Below are 22,847 nucleotides of genomic sequence, written 5' to 3'. Positions count from 1 at the left end.
TCAGTTCTTGCGCATGCGTCGTGGAAATCTAAGGAAGTCTCGTTTCTGGCCTACAAGGAAGAAAAGGAATAGTCGAATAAACTCGTTATTTTTGTTTGTTTTTTCGCACAAAAAGTATTCTCGTCGCTTGATAAACATATAGTTGAGCCACGGTAGTCACTTGGGATATTTAAACATTTTCTTCATTGACTTTCTGGGCCGTCAAGAGGCAGTCCTTTAGGAGCCAATGTGGTAGTTATACAGCTCTCAAATTTAATCAAAAATATCTTTATTTGTGTTCCGAAGACGAACGAAGGTCTTACGGGGTCGGTACAGCATGGGGGTGAGTAATTAATGGCTTAATTTTCATTTTTGGGTGAACTAACCCTTTAACATCATTCCAAGTAATTACACTTCCTCTTCTTGCCTCCAGGTGGCGCAACCATAACCTATAAACAAGATCTGTCTTGATAAGTGTAAAATGAATATTTTTTTAGCTATAGATTATATGTTTACAAAAATAAAATTAAGTGGCTGTATTTGATAAATCAATTTAAATACGAAGTGTCTGCAAACTTGAAATAATATGTCTGTTTACTGCATGCATGACATGATAGTAAACACCACAAGCAATAACAAAATTGGAACTACTTCCTCTGTTTGACAAGAAATGCATTTACGAAAGTTATGCCAAAAATGGAAGCTTGTTTGATAACTGTAAATGCATTTCCCATTATGTTTTACTCATTGAAGGTCTAATTAAGATAGTCTGTTGCTCTTGACATAATTGAGATTTTCATTACTCATAATTATCCAAAGCTTACAGTACACAAATAGACTGTACTCATAGCTGATGCTTTGCACAATAAAATCCCCAAAACATTCCAGTTTATCATTCAGCCCTTCAGTTTTTACATCTGCAACAGATGTTGAAACTCAAAGCTCTCGTTTGAGATAATTTTTTGATGTCGTTAAATGTCCCTTTGCATTCTACAAATTCCAGTTCTTTCCAAAAACAGCAGTAGGATCAGTTGGACAGGAAATCAATTGATGCCTGCACCAGTCGGCCGGTTGCCACATCAACAGCTGTGACTTTGATCTCAGTGTCTCCAAACTGCATGGTAGTGCGAATCTCCCTGCGTTCAAAGGCAGACCGTTTATCGTTTTCACCAGCATTAGCTGCCGCTGCCCCCAACTCAAGCAGGTCTAGCGTGATGACACCACACTTCCTCACCCCGAGGTCAGTAATGTAGGTTATTTCATCAGTGTCGCTGCAGTAGATGTTGATTATGATCTTCCTTTGTCCTATTCTTGCTGGAGTGTAGCTCCGCCTCACCACCTCACCCAAAGCCACCGATTGATCAACACTAACAAAGCGGTCCATAATGTCAGTGCACCATTCTCGGCCATCTTTGATGAGTAGCTTGTCTCGAGGGTGTCGACCTTCCACAAAGCGGTTCAAAACTCCAACACCGTAAGTTAACGGGCAACGGCGTACACGGACAACAGTGGGGTCTAGTCCAAACAGGACTGCACCCTTCAGGATGGTCAGACCTACGTCATGTGGAATTATGATACGGCAGTTCCGCCCTAGTGCGTTCTGGGCTGCGCGTTGAAGCATGGGCGACTCTGCGAATCCTCCAACCAAGAAGAGAAAACGCACACCCTTTACTTCTTCCTTCTGCATCAGGCTCTCTGGTAGGATGAGATAAATCAATAAGATATCAGAGAGTTAAATACCGATCTCTGGCTTAAAGGAGAACTCCGGCGAACAGTGAACCTTTGGTCTAATAAAACATCGGTACATAGTCAACCGTTCTCTGAGATTTGTTTTCATGATAATCGAATGTAAAGAGTTTTATCTCTAAAAACTGTTTAGCGTATAATGCTAGTAATGGGGGCATTGACTAAGTAAAGAAATCGCTAGTTTATACCACCAAAAAGGCTCAAAATAGCCCCACACTCACACAGTAACATAATGAGGCTCCATACATGCAAACCGAAGCATTGAGAACTTTGTAAGTGTACAGACCGTTTAATAAGAAGATACTTTATGAAGACAGTTCACTTCGCGTTTACAGACAGGAGCCATCTTAAAAAATAGTCTCGATAAGTCAAACCACGAACGTCGTGCTGAGTGATCTGAACTGTATGAAGTTCAGCGAACTTCTGAACTGTATGAACCGCGTTCGGGGATCGACTTATCAAGACTATTTTTTAAGATGGCTCCTGTCTGTAAACACGAAGTGAACTGTCTTCATAAAGTATCTTCTTATTAAACGGTCTGTACACTTACAAAGTTCTCAATGCTTCGTTTTGCATATATGGAGCCTCATTATGTTACTGCGTGAGTGTGAGGCTATTTTGAGCCTTGTTAGTGGTATAAACTAGCGATTTCTTTTTACTTAGTCAATGCCCCCATTACTAGCATTATACGCTAAACAGTTTTTAGAGATAAAACTCTTTACATTCGATTATCAAGAAAACAAAACTCAGAGAACGATTGACTAGGTACCGATGTTTTATTAAACCAAAGGTTCATTGTTCGCCGGAGTTCTCCTTTAATGTTTGTTTGAGAGACGTCTCTTACCAATATGTTTTATGATGTTGTTGATGGTCGGCTGAAAAAGCTCATTCATGGCCTCTGTCGAGAATCTCAGCATCCCTTGAGATGACCACTTTATATAATTCATGCTGACAGAAACAACACAAAGTTAAAACATAAACACTCACACTTTCAAAGACATAATTTAGCAAAATAATGTTCTCAGTGAGTCAGACTTACTTGCTCTTGCGTAGGGCGGTCTCCACACTCTGCCCCCGGTGTCGTTTGTAGAAGTCAATGAAAGAGAAGGGCAGTAAGATGTTTAATGAGTTGGCCCGGCCAGGGGCCGCTGTGCGCTTACGGGCTTCAAATGCAATGGTGAGGTCTACCCAAGCTGCTGGACGTTTTGCTTTAAAACTCTCAATGAAGTCAGCCCCAAAGATCTGACACAACATGCCTTCAAATGCAAGATCCACTCCAACTGCTCCATAAGGACCCCCTGAAAGTGAAATATGTATATGTACCATTTAGGTTTAGGTTACATGCCACACTTGATTTGCATGTTCACCACATTTTTCGTCAGGGTCCTAAACTAAATCCTTTGGAATAACCGTGATCAATCAAGACGACCTTCAGCATCGGATCTTTTTCAGGATTGGAGTCAAATGACAGGACATGGCTAAAGTGAATATTAAGTTTGACCAGCTTTGATTCCATTCCATCATTAGTGATAAACATTTGGGCTGGTAGGATGTGCTCCTGAATTTGTTGGTTTTGGAAAACTTTTAAGTACTAGTTTCCGTTGATAAGAATATAGTTTGCACCCCAACTCCAGAGCACTAAGCCAACCCTTCTCATTCCCTTAAACCAGGGGTGTCCAACCCTGATCTTGGAGGACCACTTTTTTTTTACAGGGATTAGCTCCAACAAACTAACCTGTAAATTTCTATAGATACTAAAGACATTGATTATCTGGTTCAGGGGTCTTTAATTAGGGCTGGAGTTAAACTCTGGGGAGGCCATTTCAAGTGGTGTTTCAAACAAAAGTGAACTACTGAATCTCTTCACGGTGGGCCCGTCCACACGTCTGTTTGGTGAAGGGAACATGCAATGGTCACTTCAAGGAAGTAATTTAATTGTTTATGGTCATGTGGCCCAGGGTGACTAGTCCTCGCGATTCATTTTAAATCTAGATATGATAAACAGAAGAATTCAGGTTGTTTTGTTGTGATATATCACAGACATTTTCGTCATGCATTTCATATTGTTTAAAAAAGCATCATAGGTAAGAAGTGTGTTTAATGCCTTATGTGTTTAATGTAACAGTTACACTGTTAAAGAGTTGGAATCTCATGCTAAACATGGCTATAGTTTCAAAAAACAAGTTGGACTTATGACTTTTTCTGTGCCAAATTCACTCCAGGGTTACGGAAGCCATCTGCACGGCACGACTCGGCTGGTTTCACAAAGAATCGGTGCAGCGTATTTGTCTTTTATAAATCTGATAAAACTAAAGACTTTTCGGAGATATAAAGGATGCGAGACTACTCTACTCAAGATTAAAGGATTAGTTCACTTTTGAAAAAACTTTTGCTGATAATTTATTCACCCCCATGTCATCCAAGATGTCCATGTCTTTCTTTCTTCAGTCGAAAAGAAATTAAGGTTTTTTGATGAAAACATTCCAGCATTTCTCTCCATATAATGGACTTCAGTGGGAACCAAACGGTTCAAGGTCCAAAAGACAGTTTTAGTGCAAACTGTTCAAAGGGCTTTAAACGATTCCAGACGATGAATAAGGGTCTTATCAAGCAAATCGATCGCTCATTTAATAAATAAATAACAAAGTTTAAGTTTTATAAGCTCAAATGCTCGCCTTGCTCTGTTCTGTGACGCACGTTTGTGACTCTCTTTTTCTGAGTCATTTGGTTCATTCAACGAACGAAACGAACAAATTGACTTGGAAAAAGATTCGTTCATTTTGATTAACGAGTTCAAACAGGAGAGTCACGAACGTACATCGTAGTACAGAGCAAGTTGCTCTGGCGAGCATTTAAGCTTATAAAACTTAAACTTTGTTTTGTTGTTTGTTTTTTAAATTGTTCGTTTCATGAACGATCGTTTCACTTAATAAGACCCTTATTCATTATCTGAAATCGTTTAAAGCCCTTTGAACAGATTTAAGTTTGCACTGAAAGTGTCTTTTGGACCTTGAACCGTTTGGTTCCCACTGAAGTCCATTATATAGAGAAAAATGCTGGAATGTTTTCGTCAAAAACCTTAATTTCTTTTCGATTGAAGAAAAAAAGACATGGACATCTTGGATGACATGGGGGGTGAGTAAATTATCAGCAAAAGCTTTTTGAAAAGTGAACTACTCCTTTAACATGAGATTGGCAGAAACTGCGCGTTACGCCCCATTTAACTTATAAAGTTAAGAGCCGATTGGGAACACACCAAAAAAAGCATATTAACAACTTAATTATGAATGTACATTTATTTTTAACAGAAATAATAAAACATTCATGTTGCCACTACCTAGCATTGTCATGTTAACATTATGAAGCTAATGAGGAAATTACGTAGTCTTTCATTCCTCCCTTTTCCAAGTGCATTCCAAACGCCTTCATTACGACACACAAGTGCCCTGCTGCCTTCAAAGTCCCTACTACAAGGGCTTCCCCCTGTGGAGTGAGTTGGGCATGGATGGATGGCTCTTCTGGAAGGTGGCCCACCATGTGCAGGATCGGACCCCTCCTACCCTGCTGAGTACCCCTGATGTGTCTGTTTGCAAAGCCACACTCATAGAAAACGCTACTATACATTCGGCACTATATCCCCTAAGTGTGGACTCGGGGGACAACATGGGTTTAAGGTGCCACGTGAGAGAGGGCCGTTGAACCAAGATCATGTCCTAAAATCATGTACAACAATAAAAGTCCTATCATTTCACTCTAGTATTGTAGATCTTTGAGCTGAGGATGAAGGAGTTGGTTTTGGTCCTCAACTAACCTGAGGCTTTGTAAAGCTCCTTTAGTGTGCCCTGTGGCTGCTCAATCTGATGCACCGTCAGATCCACCGTCCCACCGCCACAGTCTGCCACAATGTACCGATCACCTTCGAAAACACACATGGTTATTTAATCATGACGTTAAACTTTCTCATTACCTGCTTGTTACAGGATTTCCGATGCAATAATAACACCCTGTTCTTACACTGTGGTGTAATAACTCAGTTTCATGGAAAATGGCCTCCTCTTTGTGAATAAGCATGTGTGCACAATTAAGAACAGCACAAGATGTAAAAATGAAGGAGATCTGTATTTTTAGTAGTGTATGAGTTAGATGGCAATAAACTCTCATTCGCTACCCCCCCCCCCCTCTCTCTCTCTGTCCAGGAAACATCTGTAGCTAAAGATCTGATTATTTTGACCCTGCACCTTGTCATTGTGCCAGTCATGCAGAGAGAGCTGTATGCACACACACTGCAGCCATGCGCTCAAACTGTGCAGCCAGTAATAACACACCAATGATGGCTCCATAATGAGGGTCTCTTACATATATGCACATCAATTAGTCATATAAACAGTATTATATGCACATAAGGAACAAGACAGTGTGGTTAAGAGAAATCATGTTTTAAGATAGGAAGGTTCCATCTTAGATGAAAACTGAAAGAAAAAAAAGTAGTTCATTACAATACTCTGGAAATTATTTCCCTGGAAAGTATTGTTATGGTCTATTTCAGCCCACTTAACTGAAGCCTTGGGAAGCATTTGGACATGCTTCAATATCTGACGCTTTAGGCGCCCTTTAGCGTCAGTTAGATGACGCCCTAGGATCGCGTGTACCCTACCCCCACCCCACACCTAAACCTAACCGCGTTCTCTAACTGACGCTTTCCTTTAGCGTCAGTTAGATGATGCCGTAGGATCGCGTCATGTAAGTGACGCTAAGGGCGCCCAAGGCCAATTTATACTTCTGCGTAGGGTGCGCGCAGTAGGTACGGCGTAGCATACGCACAGACGCGTCCCATACCGCGTACCCTTCCGCGTTGCCTGACGCGCACCTCTTCAAAAATGTAACTACACGTCGCGACGACGCGGACCGCAAGATCGGTGATTGGTCGGCTTGGTAGCGTCGTATTTCCTCCTACGCATTTCCGCACGTATTCTCACGCATTTCAATAAAAAAATAAAATATTCAATTGAATATTCAATATTCAATAAAAAAATAAAAATAAAAAAAAAGTATTCTCACGCATTTCCACACGTACCATCTCCTCCGACGTCTTCTGTCATTTCTGCCTTTCAGTTTTAGTAATTTCACTAAAATGAACTGTTTTTCCACCCCAATAAGCTCCAACTCCAACATGATCCACTCTCTTTCAGTCGCTATGGGCTATATGCACGCATAAATTCCGCATTTGACGCAAGGATGCTCGTCCATTTCCGGTTGTGGAGATTAAAGCGGAGGAAAACCGAGGAAAACGGGATTATGGCAGAGTCTTCAAAATTTACTGTCCTCCAGTCTTTGAAATGAAACGTACATATGTTTAGATGTAATTTTATATATAGTTATATTTATTTAATATAATTTTAAAAAGAAGCATAAACACAACGAGGGGTGTCTGTTTTATCTGTTTTTGTGACTAATGTTTCTTTAGCATAACCATGGAGTATAAAATTCAATATAAATTCTCGGTATTGCATTGGACTCTACGATCGGCGGAAGTTATCGAGCATCCCTAATGCTTCACCGGAAATACCGCCGTGCATAGAGCCCATTGCTTGTAGTAACCTAGCCGCGAGGAATCTAAAGTGGAACATTAAAACCCTCCGCCGCCAACTAGCGTTTCGGAGCAATACTGCAGAGCAACCAATACCTGAACGCAGAAGTATAAATGCTCACGACGGCGTCGCCTACGTGCGAAGCCAACGCCGTACACTACGGCGTAACCTCGACGCAGAAGTATAAATTGGCCACATATAGCGCCTAAAAACGCATAGAAAACGCTGGGCGCGCCGCATTCTCCATTTTCCAAAGCGCCAGGGCGGTTGCGCTTCAGTTGGTTCTTGTCACATGACCTATTGTGTGCGTATGGTGCGCTTACGGTATTCTGAAAAGTTGAGATGTTTTTATCTCGACGCGGCGCGGACGCGCATGGAAAAAACGAGCGCGTCGCACCGTGACCGCATCCCTTCCATTATGAGCGCGAATACCGCGCGCCTACATTTGAAATAACGAACTTGAGCGCGCAAAAGACGCGATATGTGAACCGGCCCTAAAACGTAAAATATTGAAGCATGGTCAAAGGTGACGCCTTGGGGTGAGAATGCGTTGTCTATTTGTGGTTTCGTGTATTATGATCAAAGAATCACACAAAAAAGACATCCATATCTTTATTAAAGCATGTTCATGTTTAGTTTGTTACAGTGTCAGCACTCTATATGGCCAACTCAACAGGATGTTAGTTTCCAATATACTTCGTGTTTCTGAGGACAAAATCACTATGTAATATATGTATTTATTGCCGCCATTGCCATTCCATTATATGTCCTAAATAAATGTGTCTCCATTTCTTACCTGTCTGCATCTCAGACCACAATTCTCCAGTACCACTCTCCACCAGAAAAGTTCGGCTATGTCTGGCTCTGCGGAGCTGCTCACGGGCTGAAAGAAACATTGACTTCCTTTAGTCTATGAATCACTCACACATGGGTAGCATTAATCAAAGCCTTATCAGAATCAATAGAACTCACGGAGAGAACAAAAGAGAAAGGAAGAGAGTGTATATACCTGGATCAATAATGGCAGCCTGCTAAGCTGACCTTTATTTAATTAACCTAAAGCATTATTAGTAAAACATGCCTTTGAGATTGTGAGCAGGTTGTTTCATGGCTGCAGTTGGGTGCTTTTAGTGAATAATGACCTGCTAAACTAAGAATGATCTGCTTCATTTTCGGGGTTACTACGGCTATTCTGACTGGCGAGGAACTCTTTTTATTGAATGCATTACTTCAAACATTTTCTTTTCAGGTAAAGTCTGTGAACACTAGAGAATACAGACACTGCTGAACATTCCAACAGCTTACAGCAAACACACAGAGAAGAGAAACTTCACTGCACTTTGGGGACAATCTGGAAACAATATGAAACTGCATTTGAAACAAAGAGGAAAAAGTACAAATAAACTGATTTGAACTTTAATTACTCTTAAATCCATGTGGTTTCGGAAGAACAGCTGGACGGTGATTGATGATGTGTATATTGTCTTAAGAAGATGAGAGGACAGACAATGATGGATTAAATCTATTTGGACTAGTTTCTACCCCACACGTTTGACTGGAAGAAACTCTTTTAAAACCGACTTCTCACACTCGATTCACTAGTTTATTTAATGTTTCAGTTAACTATGTTCAACACTATACGTATTACGTACATGGATCACATGAGAATTCTGTTGTAATTATCATTTTAGTTGTCACAATTGTCAAGTCATGAACATTAATTAAGTCAATAGTTATTAAGACTGGAAGTTTCAGTACGTGACGAGTAAAACAACAAAATCGCATGCATTATGTATGTTTTGGAACATACATACGCTCACTTCCCTTTGGGGAAGCTCATGGGGTGAGCTCATGGTTCGCAGCACCTTGTTTCAATTATAATTTGAAATGTGTGTGTATAAGTGTAAGTATATTTTGTTTGAGCGTAAAAGCAGGAATGAATGATAGTGTCTACGGTGCCTTATTTTGTGTTATGTAAATGTGAAAAGTGTGTTTGTAAAAGAACCCCATTTCTCTTTTTTCAAGCAGTGATAACAAAAACATTGTCAATCTTTCAAAGAGTTTTTTTTTTTTTCAGCTCTGTGACCTCAGGGGACACTCTAACCTACGGGAAAATGTCATCTCGTTCTTGCTGTCTAAATCCAAACCATATGATCTCATAGTCACAAAGATCCACTTGGTTCTGGATCAATCGGACCCCGATCTAAATGTCCGCAATGCATGCACCCGCAAATAACCACACAAAACAAAAACAGCACTCTTTTTTCAAAGGGATGAAAGACAGTCCTGTATTCCCTATGCTTTAAGCATGGTTCCCATTTAAAGTTTATAGAGAAATGTGATACACTCAAAGCAAGAGGTTTGGACTCCTTCCCAGGTTCAATCTGAGAGCGAGTGATACTGTATAATGCTAATTGGTTTAGAAGAAGAGAAAAAAAAACATTCTTACCCTGCCTAAAACTGGAATCGAAAGGGCGGGAGCCGTCTACATCTAAACCATTGGTTACTGGACGTTGGCTGAGGTCAATGACCTGGTGTAGACGGAGCTTCCTGCAGTAGATGGATGCAGCCTCCGGTTCAAGAGCGATGAGGAGCTGTTCAGGAGAATCTGGAGCCACCAAACCTGCCTACAATAAGATACACAACATAAGCCTTAGTATACACTTATCAGCAGTTTTTAGGCAACACACAGAGTTGTGTTTTGTTCCTGAGAGAAGAAGCATTTTAAACAAATCAGTTAAGTTCATATTTAAATGACTCACGTATAGACAGCCACTTGTTTTATTCCTGAATGAATAAGTATTTTAAATGAACTGATTGAGTGAACAATTCAGTGGCTCACTCATAGAGTTATTTGTTTGGTTCCTGAATGAATCCATTTTTGAACAAATCAGTTTAATGAATGATTCAATGACTCTCGAGTAGACAGTCATTTGTTTTGTTCTTGAATAAATTCATGTTTTGAATTAATCAGTGAATAATTGAAAAATTCACTCATAAAGACACTTGTTAGGAAATCCCTTAAAAGCTGGAAAGTTTGGAGCAGGGCCGGCCTGTGGCATAGGCGACATGCTGCAAAATGACAGGGGGGCGAAGCAACCTCAAAATAAAAGCAAGAGCACCCACATTTGATACTGTAATAATATCATATTGGCGAAACGGATTTGACAAAGGCTCCAGTGCGAATTTGTGTTTGTGTTTTGGAGATTGCCAAAGGGAATCCAGTGCTGAACTTTTCAGTCCTCACTCCGAGCCTCACTTGCAAATCCTCTCATTATAACAAACAAAGTGTAGACACAATGTAAGTAACAGATTAATTGTGCAGTGTAGACAGCCTCAATGATTATAATGGAACTTTGTGACCACATTAAACTGAGATGAGTGGTACCTTTTTAGTGATTTTTCTGCCAATTAATATCCTAGTACTTAAAATTTCATTATGTTTACATAACAATGTTGTACGACAACAATATGTTGGACTGATTTAAACACTGCCTGCGTTATGATGTAATTCTTATACATCAGCATAATCTGTTAATTATGCATGACAGCGCAATTACCATACTAGGTATTAGTTTTGACATTAGCAAAACTGGGGAGAGTTGTTGTGTGGGGGGCACTATGTAAAATCTTGATACTAAAAGAGTCTGGGCCGGCCTTGGGCTGAAGAAATTCAAACTACAAACTGAAGTACCAGTGCTGTTTAACTGTATGGTGCATTTAGTTCTTTTGACTTGGGACAGTCAAACACCATAGAAATGCCTTAGCAACAACCCAGAACACTCTAGCCAACGCTAATTTAGTAAGCAATTTAGTAAGCACCTTAACAACTCCATAGCAACACCCTGGCACCCATGCACTATACCCTAGCTAGCATCAATCAACATATTTTATGAGCATGCACTGCTCAAATTATTTTCAGAAAACTTAATGTAAACAAAATGTTTCTACAAAATATAAACTCAATGTTTAATGTACAATGAGCACTGATGTATTGAGAAAGTGTCAGTACACTGCCCCGGTTGGTCATGGAGTTATGATAGGAGGTGGTGGGCTGCCTCGTTCCCCCTCTCTTGCTTGGCTGGGACAGGCGTGGTTTCCTGTGTTTGTGTGCTGGTCTCTTGCATTGTTTAACCTCTGTGACATTGCAAACTGCAAAGAGGAAATTAACCTCAACCTGCCTTACCTCTAGTAAGGTAGTGAGAGAGAAAGATCCAGGGCTACTAGAAAAAGTACAGGTTTAATATGTAGAGTTGTTGGCTGGTTTAGGTATAACTGTGGGGGGATTTCAGTGGTCTTTGAGTCTGAGCAGCTGGTAATGATCCAATCAACAGTCTTTGTTCTTTAAAAGCGATCTCTGCACTGTTGATTGTTGTATGTAAAAAGAAACTCTGTGATTGATTTCTTAGTGTTTTGCTCATAGGGAAATGAACAAGTCTGCAATACTTACATTTCACGCACAAATATTTAATGGATATCAGGTTATAGTCCCCTCTTGGCACACTATTTCTCTCCACTCATACAAAAGTCTTTCAACATGTACTGTATGTGTGCACTGTGCAGTGACTATTGCATTCCTTTTCATATACGCACATTTCCTGAACTGCACTTGGGGGGTTAAGGACATCACATTCAAAGTGGGAGTGTGCATTTGTGTATGTATGCATGCATGAGAGAAGAGAGAAAGAGAAAGAGAAAGAGAAAGAGAAAGAGAAAGAAAAAGAGAAAGAAAAAGGAAGAGGAAGAAAGAGAAAGTGTGTGTATTTGATTAGTCATATAGTTTACGGTCCAATTCTCACTATTAAAGGAGTAGTTCACTTCTAAAAAAAAAACTTTTGCTGATAATTTACTCACCCCCATATCATCCAAGATGTCCATGTCTTTCTTTCTTCAGTCGAAAAGAAATTAAGGTTTTTGATTAAAACATTCAAGGATTTTTCTCCATGTAATCCTTTAATGGGAACCAAACGGTTCAAGGTCCAAAAGACACTTTCGGTGCAAACTGTTCAAAGGTCTTTAACCGATTTCAGACGACGAATAAGGGTTTTATCAAGCAAAACGATTGCTCATTTAAAAAAAAAATACCAAAGTTTAAGTTTTATAAGCTCAAATGGTCGCCTTGCTCTGTTCTGTGACGCACGTCCGTGACTCTCCTGTTCGAACTCATATATCAAAATGAACAAATCTTTTTTCGTGTCATTTGGTTCATTCAATTATGAACAAAATGAATGAGTTGATTTGGGAAAAGATTCATTCATTTTGATGAATGAGTTCGAACAGGAGAGTCACGAACGTGCGTCACAGAACAGAGCAAGGCGACCATTTGAGCTTATAAAACTTAAACTTTGGTATTTTTTTTTTTTAAATGAGCAATCGTTTTGCTTGATAAGACCCTTATTCATCGTCTGGAATCGTTTAAAGCCCTTTGAACAGTTTGCACTGAAACTGTCTTTTGGACCTTGAACCGTTTGGTTCCCATTGAAGTCCATTATATGGAGGAAAAATCCTGGAATGTTTTCATCAAAAACCTTAATTTCTTTTCAACTGAAGAAAGAATGACATTGATCTCTTGGGTGACATGGGGGTGAGTAAATTATCAGCAAAAGTTTTTTTTCAAAAATGAACTAATCCTTTAACTAATTAGTAGTAACTATGACTTTTGCGGAAATGGGCTTGCAGAATAAGGCATTGATATGTGCTTAATAAGTACTCATAAACAGGCAATATCTTAGTAACATGCCAATAAGCAACTATATTTTTAAAGCGAGAATTTGACTCTAAACTAAAGTGTTACTATATTTGATTATGTGTAATTTTTCATATATGTTTTTTTTTCATTTTTCATAAACTGATCTCAGATCACTTATGCTACATTACCAAATAGGCAGCTTCTCGCATGAACTGCTTGGCTGGCTGCCGCCACACCGCAGGAACAGTGATGACCCATCGTACTTCAGTACTTTCCAGCACAGAGGAGGACTGGTCCTTCACCTCCTGAAAAGCACACACACACGCACACACACATTACTACATTTACATACATCTCTTATCCAAACTATCTACCACAGATAACATTTTCATACTTCTATTAGTTATTGATATCCCTTATTTCCGTTCCCCTCTAAAATGAACCATGATGTGCCAGACTGAAGACACTGAGGATGCATGGCCTGAGGAAGAAATCTCCATGCTAGTGTTTTCCCACAAGCCTTCAGGGGCTCCAGGAAACAGGAGGAAGAAGGTTTGGGTCTAGCCAAGACTGACTACAGATTAGCCCAGAACCTCCACCTCCCCTGACCCCCACTGTTCACAGAGACTGGATGTGCTCTTGTTTGAGTAAAGGAAAAGTATGTCCTGAAAGATTTGGACCAAGATATATTTCCCTATGAGCACTGCTCTACATTACACTGGTGGTTCATGTTCAGTCTGGCCATAGATTTATATTGTACAATAAAATAGGCCACAAATGCCTAAATAAGTGAAAGAATATGAAAGAATAGAATAACCAAGTAACAGTAACACCACTGGAAAAATGTGTTTCACAGATTTAAATTTTTGGTTAAATTTTATTTCGATAGTCACTTTAGACGTTCTACTAATTTTAAGTAACTTTTCAACTACATGTAAACTAACTGTCATTAGAGTATTATAGTAAATTGTAGTAGACTGTCAGTAGACTGTTAGGTTATGGTTAGGTGTTAGGCTTTGGGTTAGGAGAATAAGTTGACTTGTAGTCGCCAAGTTACTTATAGTCAGTTATAAAACGGTTAGTTTGAATCCTTGATTCTGATTGGTCAAGGCTTTATTCATGATAAAACACGGCTATGACCGCTTCACCCAACGGTTCTACTGATCTCTGCGCAACACTGCGATTCTATGTTGTTTTTATTTGAGCTTTCATGCATTTTACACATTGGAACGTTGCTGTTCACACTCAGGGACTATTTTTTCTAGCGGAAAGAAGGCTTTTAGTGATTTTACTTCAAAATAGTTGCACTAATACATTGTTTTTTTACTTTAATATTGTTTGGCAACCGTTTTATAAAAGCAATAAGGTACTCGAGGCAAGTGCTGTATGGGCTGAAGGGGTTGCAGACAACGCCCTTCAGCCGTTACTTATTCACGATACAGCACAGCCTCTCGTACCTTATTGCTTACTTGAATGTCTGTTGGGGGACCAACAAAATAAAGTGTTAGCAGATATTAAGCTGACAGTATGCTAATACTCTAATGACAGTTAGTTGACATGTAGTTGCAAAGTTACTTTTAGTTAGTAGAATGTCTAAAGTGGACTATCGAAATAAAGTGTTTCCAAATTTTCAAATAATTAGTAAGTCAAATACAAAAAAAGTTAAGTACAAAGAAAGTATATATATTATTGATAAAATTAAATAAAAAAATAATATATATTTTCAGAAATTCTATAACCAATATCCATCCATTCTCTAAAACCATGTGTCCTATGTTGGGTCATGGGTATGTTAGTGTTCATACCATCATGTTGGGCAGAAGGCTAATTTTTTCATATAAGTTGGGTAACACTTTAGAATAAATCATATAGGTAACTATGCAAGAAGTAATGCAGGATAATAAGGAAGTAAGCTTATCTAATCAGTCAATAATATCACATTTAGGACCGGGATAGTTCCTTATTAGGTAATCAATAACTACTGAATAAGATTAGCCTCATTTATAACTTTCAACTAACTAACTATGTCAAATTGTAAAGAATTACCAATTCATTGTTAATTACTCTGTAGGAAATATTAGTGAAGTGGACCATTATTCAAAACATTTATTTTCCCACATATGTATAAATAGGTCCAGATTACCAGTAGCTCTTAAAGAGAGACTATGAAACACTTAGTGATGCATTTTATAACAATATTCAGAGTAAAATAGACAACTGATTACATCTCAGACATGTTAATGTTGTGATTTGTAATTAATTGGTAATTCTTTATCATTTTTCCAACACAGTCTCATGAAAATGCGTATCTATACCACAAATGTCATTTCTCGTGGCATTTATACGCCCAAAATGGTTTTTGCGTGATTATGCTACGCACTAAAAAACCCTGGGGTAGGTTTAGGGGGGAGGGGTGTGGGGAGTTTGTGCGTATTATACGCCAAAAATTGCGTATCATATGCACGCGAAAAACGCGTACCAAATACACAAAAAAAATTTTTTTGCCGTATAAATGCCACGAGAAATGACATTCCTGCTATAGATACGAACTTTCATGAGATCGGGCTCAATTTTTCATAGTTATTTGAAAGTTATTACTCTAATTTCATTCAGTAATTATTGATTTCCTAATAAGGAACTTACTCCTAAATTTTCCTTGAAATTACTAACTGATTAGTTAAGCTTGTTTCCTTATTAGTTAATAGTAGCTACTACTTATTTTGTCGCTGGTACCCTTATAAGATGTTTGTGTGTGTGTTCACCTTTAAAGCATGTTCTCTGAAGAATCTCAAGGCATGAGAAAACACCTCAATGGCCCGAACTCTTCTTCCACTTACTGACTCCAGCTCAGTCTCCATAGTTAGATCCTATAGATAAGCAAGAAAGTCTGCTGCAGAAATGCTCACCGAAGTGTCATAAATAATCCACTCCCCGTATGCTTTGCTTCAGACAGAGAGTAGATCTAGCTTCTTCTATTTAAGACAGTGTTGTGATACCTTATCAACAATGCATCAGCTTGATGCCCCTAAGCTGAGCACTTACTCTAGCTGAATAAAGTCTACTATTAAAAAAAGTCAATAAATGGTAGATTTTGTGTTTACACTGGTGCTGTGGATTTTCATTTTGAATTTGTCAAAGTAGAGCCAATGCCCGGCCTCCTCTGGGTCAAGGTCATGGTAGCTGTCTCGAGCTGCAAAGCCAAAACTGTGGAATCGGAGGTCAGGGGTCAACAGCAGACAGGTTGGACTCTTCTGATTGGCTACACCAGGGTCACCACCCTCCCACCGCCTGTTAGAAAAACAAGAAGAAATCTCGGGTAAGAAATGGGCGGGGGGGGGGGGGGGGTTATACGAACTTATAATAAGTTTAGGTTACAGATCAATAGATAAATACTTCATCATGTGAATGGTCTCAGGATCTTCTGTGAAACTGAAGGCATAGCCACTGGAGGTGGTGCCAAAATCTATGGCGACCACCACAGAAAATGGACGAGCCACACACGGTCTCAATTCTGCTCTCTAAAGAGAGAAAGAAGGAAAAAAAAAACAAGGTAGACAGAAAGAAAATAAATCTATTGCCTTATAATATTTTCAGAATGGGTGACTTTACAAAAACAATTCTCCCTGGTACGGAGAGTAACTGACTCCACTTTCTCCCTCGCTCCTCTTATCTCTAGATCATTTCCCTGACCTGAGTGTTACATTGACTAAACACATCAGAAGGGAGTGGATCATGTATCACTTTCAGCTTATGTTCATGCCAGTATTTTTTGGTCCATTTAAAGGTGATTCAAGCATGTGTTTAAAAACGTGAGACTCGGGACAGGGGAACGAAAAAAGCCAGGTTTATAGAAGCATTTATAATGATGTGTCATGAGCAAAGAGCCACAAGACACAAGTACAACGGGCAAACACGCACGTCTAAAACGAAAAAGGGTAGAGCAGTGGAATGAAAAAAAAAAATAAGACAACATTCACATCGAATACGATTTTGCGCTTAAATATGCGAGACGCACAACAATGGAATGAAAAAATGCAAGGTCTGTTTGTTTTTTTAAGGAGAAGTTGATCTTATGTTTTAGACATGAACAAGAAAAACATCAAAAAATATGGATAGCAGAGTACATGCACACATGTAAGTCCTCAAGTGTATTAAGTGTGCCATTTGGGACAGGGTCATTGGCTCAACCAATGGCATGAGTTTGAGGCAAGTCTATTTGTTTGTCCAACCAATGGCCTTAAAATTATTTTTGCAATTCCATTTTGTGACACTAGTGGTGCTGAAATGCCAAACTTCACCTTTAAGTGATTAAAGTCGGCTTTCGGAGGAAACATTTTTGTGTGACCACAGATTGCAGTGCACTTTAACTGGAGGATGAACTAATGATAGTGCTGTTTTCAACCAACTGACTGAATGCTAAGTAAAGAGGCATAATTGCATATTTCTGGTGGGACCACATCCTCTTTCAACATTACTGTAGTTTGAAACATCTAATTTTTGGGCATTTAATGCAAATTTTTCAAATTTGTAACAACCATTTATCAAATGTATCATTTATTGGGCATTTTATCAAATTTATCAGGACTCTGTTTGTCATGATCTTACCGGAGAGAGAGAGGGAGTAAGTGGAGTGATACTGCACTCATTTCTGGAAGGAGATGGAGAACCAGATGGAGATGTAGAGGCTGATCTGTCTTCACCTGAAAAAGGCAAGACAAGATGAAAAGATTGATTGAGGGATAAAGGGAGAAAGTTGCTCATGCATTGAACTCGAAAAAACAAGAACATGACTCCTTGTATGTAATAACACCGGAGTGGCTGAGCAATTGAAAGAATTCAAGAATTTCTGGAAAGTTCCATATTGGTGGCCTGAGCTTTTAAGCCCAACATCAGAATTTCCAATGGATGGTTTTGTTAGGAAAAATTCTGTCACCTTGTATGCTGAATAGCCTTATTCCTTTATAAAAGAAATACATATAACCTAAATTTCAGAAGTTTTTAAAGCTGCAATGAAACAAAAGTAGTGACAGTCCAGTCCAGAAATTAAATTCAATTACTGGGTAATACTAACCCTGAATCTACCTCTAAACCTAACCTAAATCCACATGTAGTTACCTTCAATTTGCAGTACTTTCATAGGTAAGTAAAATAAAGTGCAACTGATCGATTCCTCTGTATTATGATGTATATATCAAAGTGAAACGGCTTATTAAAAAAAGAAAAAAGTAGGGCAGGGACTTATAACATCTTCTTATAACATCTTCTAGTCGCTTGTGGACTTATGCCACTATTATGTCATCAGAAAGAAGTTTCATCGGAAGATCGAGTTGACATTTTGATTAAAAATTACAATGAAACATTCACAGGGACGAATAATTTACAATCAGATCATTAACATGCATTTAGAAGATAGATGATAGATGATCATTATTTCAAATACATTTGAAAGCTATTTACTGTCCTTTCTGTAACACAGGAGTTATATGTTTTCTCGGTAACACTTTACAATAAGGTTCGTTAGTTAACATTAGTTAACTACATTAGTTAATATGAACTAATAATGAATAGCACATATACAGCATTTGTTAATCTTTGTTAATGTTATTTTCAACATTTACTAATACTTGATTAAAATCTTGTTAATGCACTAACATGAACAAACAATGAACAGCTGTATTTTCATGAACTAACATTAACAAAGATGAACAAATGCAGTAACAAATGTATTGCTCATGGTTAGTGCATGTTAGTAAATACATTAACTAATGTTAACTAATAAACCTTATTGTAAAGTGTTACCGTTTTCTCTTCAACAGTGTCATCATGTGCACTCAGTATTAACACTTTGATTTGTGGTGTCTCATCTGTGGCAACACTGGCAGCAAGGAATTTCAGGAGCAGAATTCCCAACATTCCATAATTCCTAACACGGTCACAAGTGTGCGTATGACATTTTTCCAGGTCAAAATGAATTCCATGGCAAGTGCTATCAACATGGATTGAGCTCTTCCAGCAAGGTCACTCTAATATGTTTTCAAACATGGGTGGAATTCACTCAAGAGTATGACAGGAATGTTATCGACATGTACAGATATTCTCAAGAGTGCAGAGCGTAGATAAGAGAGGGTCACACCCCAGTCCAGTATTGTTGATGGCTTAGACAGGAATTACAGCATAATTCCTGTGGAAATGTGTGGATGATCACAGATTTTAATTCAGGTTTGCATTTTGGACATTTATATAAATTCTGGTTGTATACAGCAAAAGTAACTATTATAACCTGATTATTACACAGATATTATTATGATTTGTTCACCCACGTCTTAATTTTAAGGAAATGTTACCTGGCGCTTGTGGACTGTTGGTACTGAGCTGCAGGACGTCTGTCATTGTAGAGGTCCCAGGGCTTTACAGCATAACAGGGAAAGAAGAGCTCTGAAACGTGAAGTAGAGTTTAATTATAAATATTTGACCATTTTTCTTTCATGATGTAAAATGGTATATAGACTCAAGATAAATTTACATTTTAAATTACATTCAAATAAAAAATGCATTGTAGAAATTTATAAAAATGATGTTGATGATGATAAATAAGTACATGAATTCAATGTGATTTTACATTCTGGGGTCAGTATAAATATTTTTCAAAAGAATCATAAGAAATCAACATGAATACGTCTTAGATTGCATTTCTTAGAATGTGGCACATGTTTTAAAGATTTTGTCATTGACCTTCATAGGTCACTACAAATCTACATTTTTTCCCTCTCTCTTTCTGAAACCTTTTAAGATGTCCCAGCTGCGGCAACAAAAGCCTGACATGATTGTGTTAGTGGGTGTATTAATCATGCTGCATGTTTCCCAAAGCTGGTTGGGCTCTGATTTCAGACTAAATGATCTGAAACGGGAGAAATGTGTTAAGCAAATGCCGTTAAATGCTAGTCCGATATCACTATATCAGTACTATAAGTACTACAGTTCTGTTTATTTTACAAAACAATGAATTTCTTGTATCTGATGAACACAGAGGGAAAAATGAATATGGTGCTTTCTGAAATTCAACCTCATGTCCCCCTACCCCCAAAGTGTTCCCCTTTCCCCCTATTTTCCCCTTGCCTCTTGCCTTAATCTTTTCTTTGGACTCGTTCCCGTTTTCTTTTTCTTCCACTGTTACTTTCAAACTCTTTGTAGATGTAGGGTTTGAGGGAATTATCCCTTAACTGTGTGTGTGCGTGTGTGTTTGCGTGTGGATGCATGTATGCTCTGGAGAGAAAAAAAGTTTTTTGCAAAAGGAGAAAAGGTGGAGAGGGAGAGGTGAGGGCCTCCCACAATACATGTTTAGTAAATGGATCTGACTGGAATATACTCTCCAGATGCTTAAATCTGATATGTACCACATTTGGCACAGAACACTTTATATAGAATATATAGGCCTAGATCAAACTTGCAAACCTTTCCACAACAAAGAAGATTTTTCAGAAATGTTCTTTAGTAGAAAATGTAAAACATGAAGACATTTGTAAAATTAAAAAGTAAAAACTTTGACATTTTAAGAACCCACTGAACTTGATTGCCTTTGAATATGATTTATTACTGCCTGTCCATATGGTTTCAGACACACTTCATACAGATTACAAATGACATCACAGTGACTTTCTGGCAATGAGGCTGAGTCTTTAATCAAAGAAGTGTTTCTTTATGTTTTTCTACCTGTTTTGCACTGGTTGTTTGCATAATTTACAGCATTCACTTATAAAGTTGTGCTCTTCAGCAATAAGAAAACTGTGTCTTGGGATATAATATGTCATTTGATTTAAGGTTTTTGTATGTCTAGTCTTTTTACCATCACCTTTATTATGAACTTTATCATGATTCATTATGAATATAAAGCTTATGTCTGCTCCAGTGAGACAATTCATTTGTTTAACTTGTGAATAGTCCCTCTTTATATTTCACCATCCATCAGCAGTTTGCACATTGTCGACTGCCACTGAAAATGATTTGTACCTTTGTTTGTTAAAACCACAAACACACATCTTGTTTCCTCTGAGAGTTTTCTAGGAAAATCTTCCAATTAATTTCCACCCAAGGGGCTACTTGTGACACAGCGACACTTTGCAGAAGCTGAGGTCAAGCATGATGAATTACCGAGCCCTTTCCCACTACAATTATAGTCATTTTGGAGGATGTGCAAAGTCATATTTCAATGTCTGTTAGGTAATTATGGTCAGCATGTCCACTAGAGTCCCATTTGTCTTTTTATGTTCTTTTGGCATCATTAAGTCACCCATCGCTCTTGAAAACGCCCGACAATCCCACTCCTGTCAGTCATCACAGCACACAAACAAAACAAAGGACTGCACCTGATGCTGGTCCTATGAAGCATTTCACTCTTTAGCATGTTAAATTTGTACTCACCCTTTTGTTTAGAATGGTGTCCCCTGCCTGGGGTTGTTTAGTCCCTGATCGAAGTTCACAATCCCAAAAGGAATTGGATGTTTCAGTAGCAGAGTCTATGTAATGATGCTGAAATTTCAGACAAATGTCTGAGAGAAGAAAAGCACTAAAGATCTAAAGTTGAAAAAAGTTTTAAAAGTGATCAGATCCAAAGAATATTCCACTGACTTTCTCTGTTTCTGTATCCCAGCAGTCAATCCGTCATCTGCAGTGGAATGTCAGGGAGGGATGGTTGAGAGAGCCGCTCTACACACACACACACACACATGTAGGGGCTGGATATGAAGGTTTCTGTAGTGAAGGGGGAAAGGGAGGGGAACTGACTTCATACTGACACAGATTCAATCACTGTGTACCGGTGTGTTTGTTGGAGTGAGAGAGAGAAAGAGAGAGAGAGAGAGAGGTGGAGAGTATTTGGAGTGGCAGCGAGCACTGATTAAGTCATCCGATCCCCCCTCCCAATGTTTCCCCTCTTTTCCTTCTGCCCACCCCCTGCATCCAACTCTTTCTTTCCTTTCAGCTTCTCTTCCAGCTCGATCTTTTTTCTTGTCTTTCCTGTCTTCTCTTCACTCTGTGTTTCCTTTCTCTCTCTAACAAAGCTTAAAACTAGAACAGTCTGTTTAAAACAGTTTTAAACTATACATGCATACAAACAAATGCATTTTAGTTAATCGATGTTGCATTAGTTTGACCTGCTTATTGTAAATGTTCATGAATTCTCATATGAGCTCTCATTTTTAACAAATGAACCTCTGCACAAACAGAACTACAGTTTTGCTTATACACATAAGTCGAGGCCATGGTTCTGGTGTGCATGGGTGGTTTGTGTGGTGTCTCTATATTTGCTTAGGTGTTATGAGTGGTTTAGCCTGAGATGTGGTGGTTGTGATGGTTAGGGTATTCTAAGCATAGATATCCATCATACGGTATGATTGTAATCCAGATATACTAGACTTGCCATGTTGTCATTTTCATGCGACCTACCAGCATCAGTTACATTACTTTACTGTCATTCACAAATTCACTTCACTTTCATTAAGACTTTCATTCTCCTCATGGAGTCTCCTCATGGAGTGTATACGATAGTGTCTATGTCGTATACACACTTCAGAATAGTAGGTCATCATTCAGGTACTTTTTGCCCATGTTAGTACTGCAAATTCGGACATACGTACTGTTTTTTGCCTATAAATAGTAGAAAGTATGTGATTTCGGGTGCAGCCTTAGTTCTTTTTTTATTCTTATTCTATTTCAATTTATTGATGGTTGGTAGACCAGTTTTGGGTGCATTACCGCCACCAACTAAACTGGAGTGTGAAGAATTTATGATAAATATTTGACTCAAAGACAAAAAAAACTATATTCTTAACTTACTTTTAAGATTACAT

General features: G+C 38.6%; 1 protein-coding gene across 3 annotated transcripts; it reads right to left on the bottom strand.

The window, feature by feature from the left end:
* Positions 1-555: 555 nt before the first annotated feature.
* hspa12b (heat shock protein family A (Hsp70) member 12B) lies at positions 556-21,802 on the bottom strand. Of its 3 annotated transcripts, XM_039669169.2 has the most exons (14): positions 21,628-21,802; positions 21,421-21,528; positions 19,347-19,437; positions 17,608-17,702; positions 16,396-16,520; positions 16,104-16,290; positions 15,765-15,869; positions 13,191-13,307; positions 9,763-9,940; positions 8,110-8,196; positions 5,537-5,641; positions 2,765-3,023; positions 2,570-2,673; positions 556-1,674 (listed from the first exon to the last, which is right to left on the bottom strand). In XM_039669169.2, exons 3-14 carry the CDS (start codon positions 19,390-19,392, stop codon positions 1,007-1,009), a joined length of 2,076 nt encoding a protein of 691 aa, XP_039525103.1. In that variant the 5' UTR covers positions 19,393-19,437; positions 21,421-21,528; positions 21,628-21,802; the 3' UTR covers positions 556-1,006. The 3 variants fall into 3 exon arrangements, with proteins under 3 accessions (XP_039525103.1, XP_039525102.1, XP_088984561.1); XM_039669168.2 differs by having other exon boundaries at positions 21,421-21,802; XM_089128435.1 differs by lacking the exons at positions 19,347-19,437; positions 21,421-21,528; positions 21,628-21,802 and having other exon boundaries at positions 17,608-18,147.
* Between the last annotated feature and the right edge of the window lie 1,045 nt (positions 21,803-22,847).

This window comes from Pimephales promelas, chromosome 1 (genome assembly GCF_988280905.1).
Source record: "Pimephales promelas chromosome 1, fPimPro1.hap1.1, whole genome shotgun sequence".
Classification (NCBI taxonomy): domain Eukaryota; kingdom Metazoa; phylum Chordata; class Actinopteri; order Cypriniformes; family Leuciscidae; genus Pimephales; species Pimephales promelas.
This window is presented reverse-complemented; position numbering and strand designations above follow the sequence as displayed.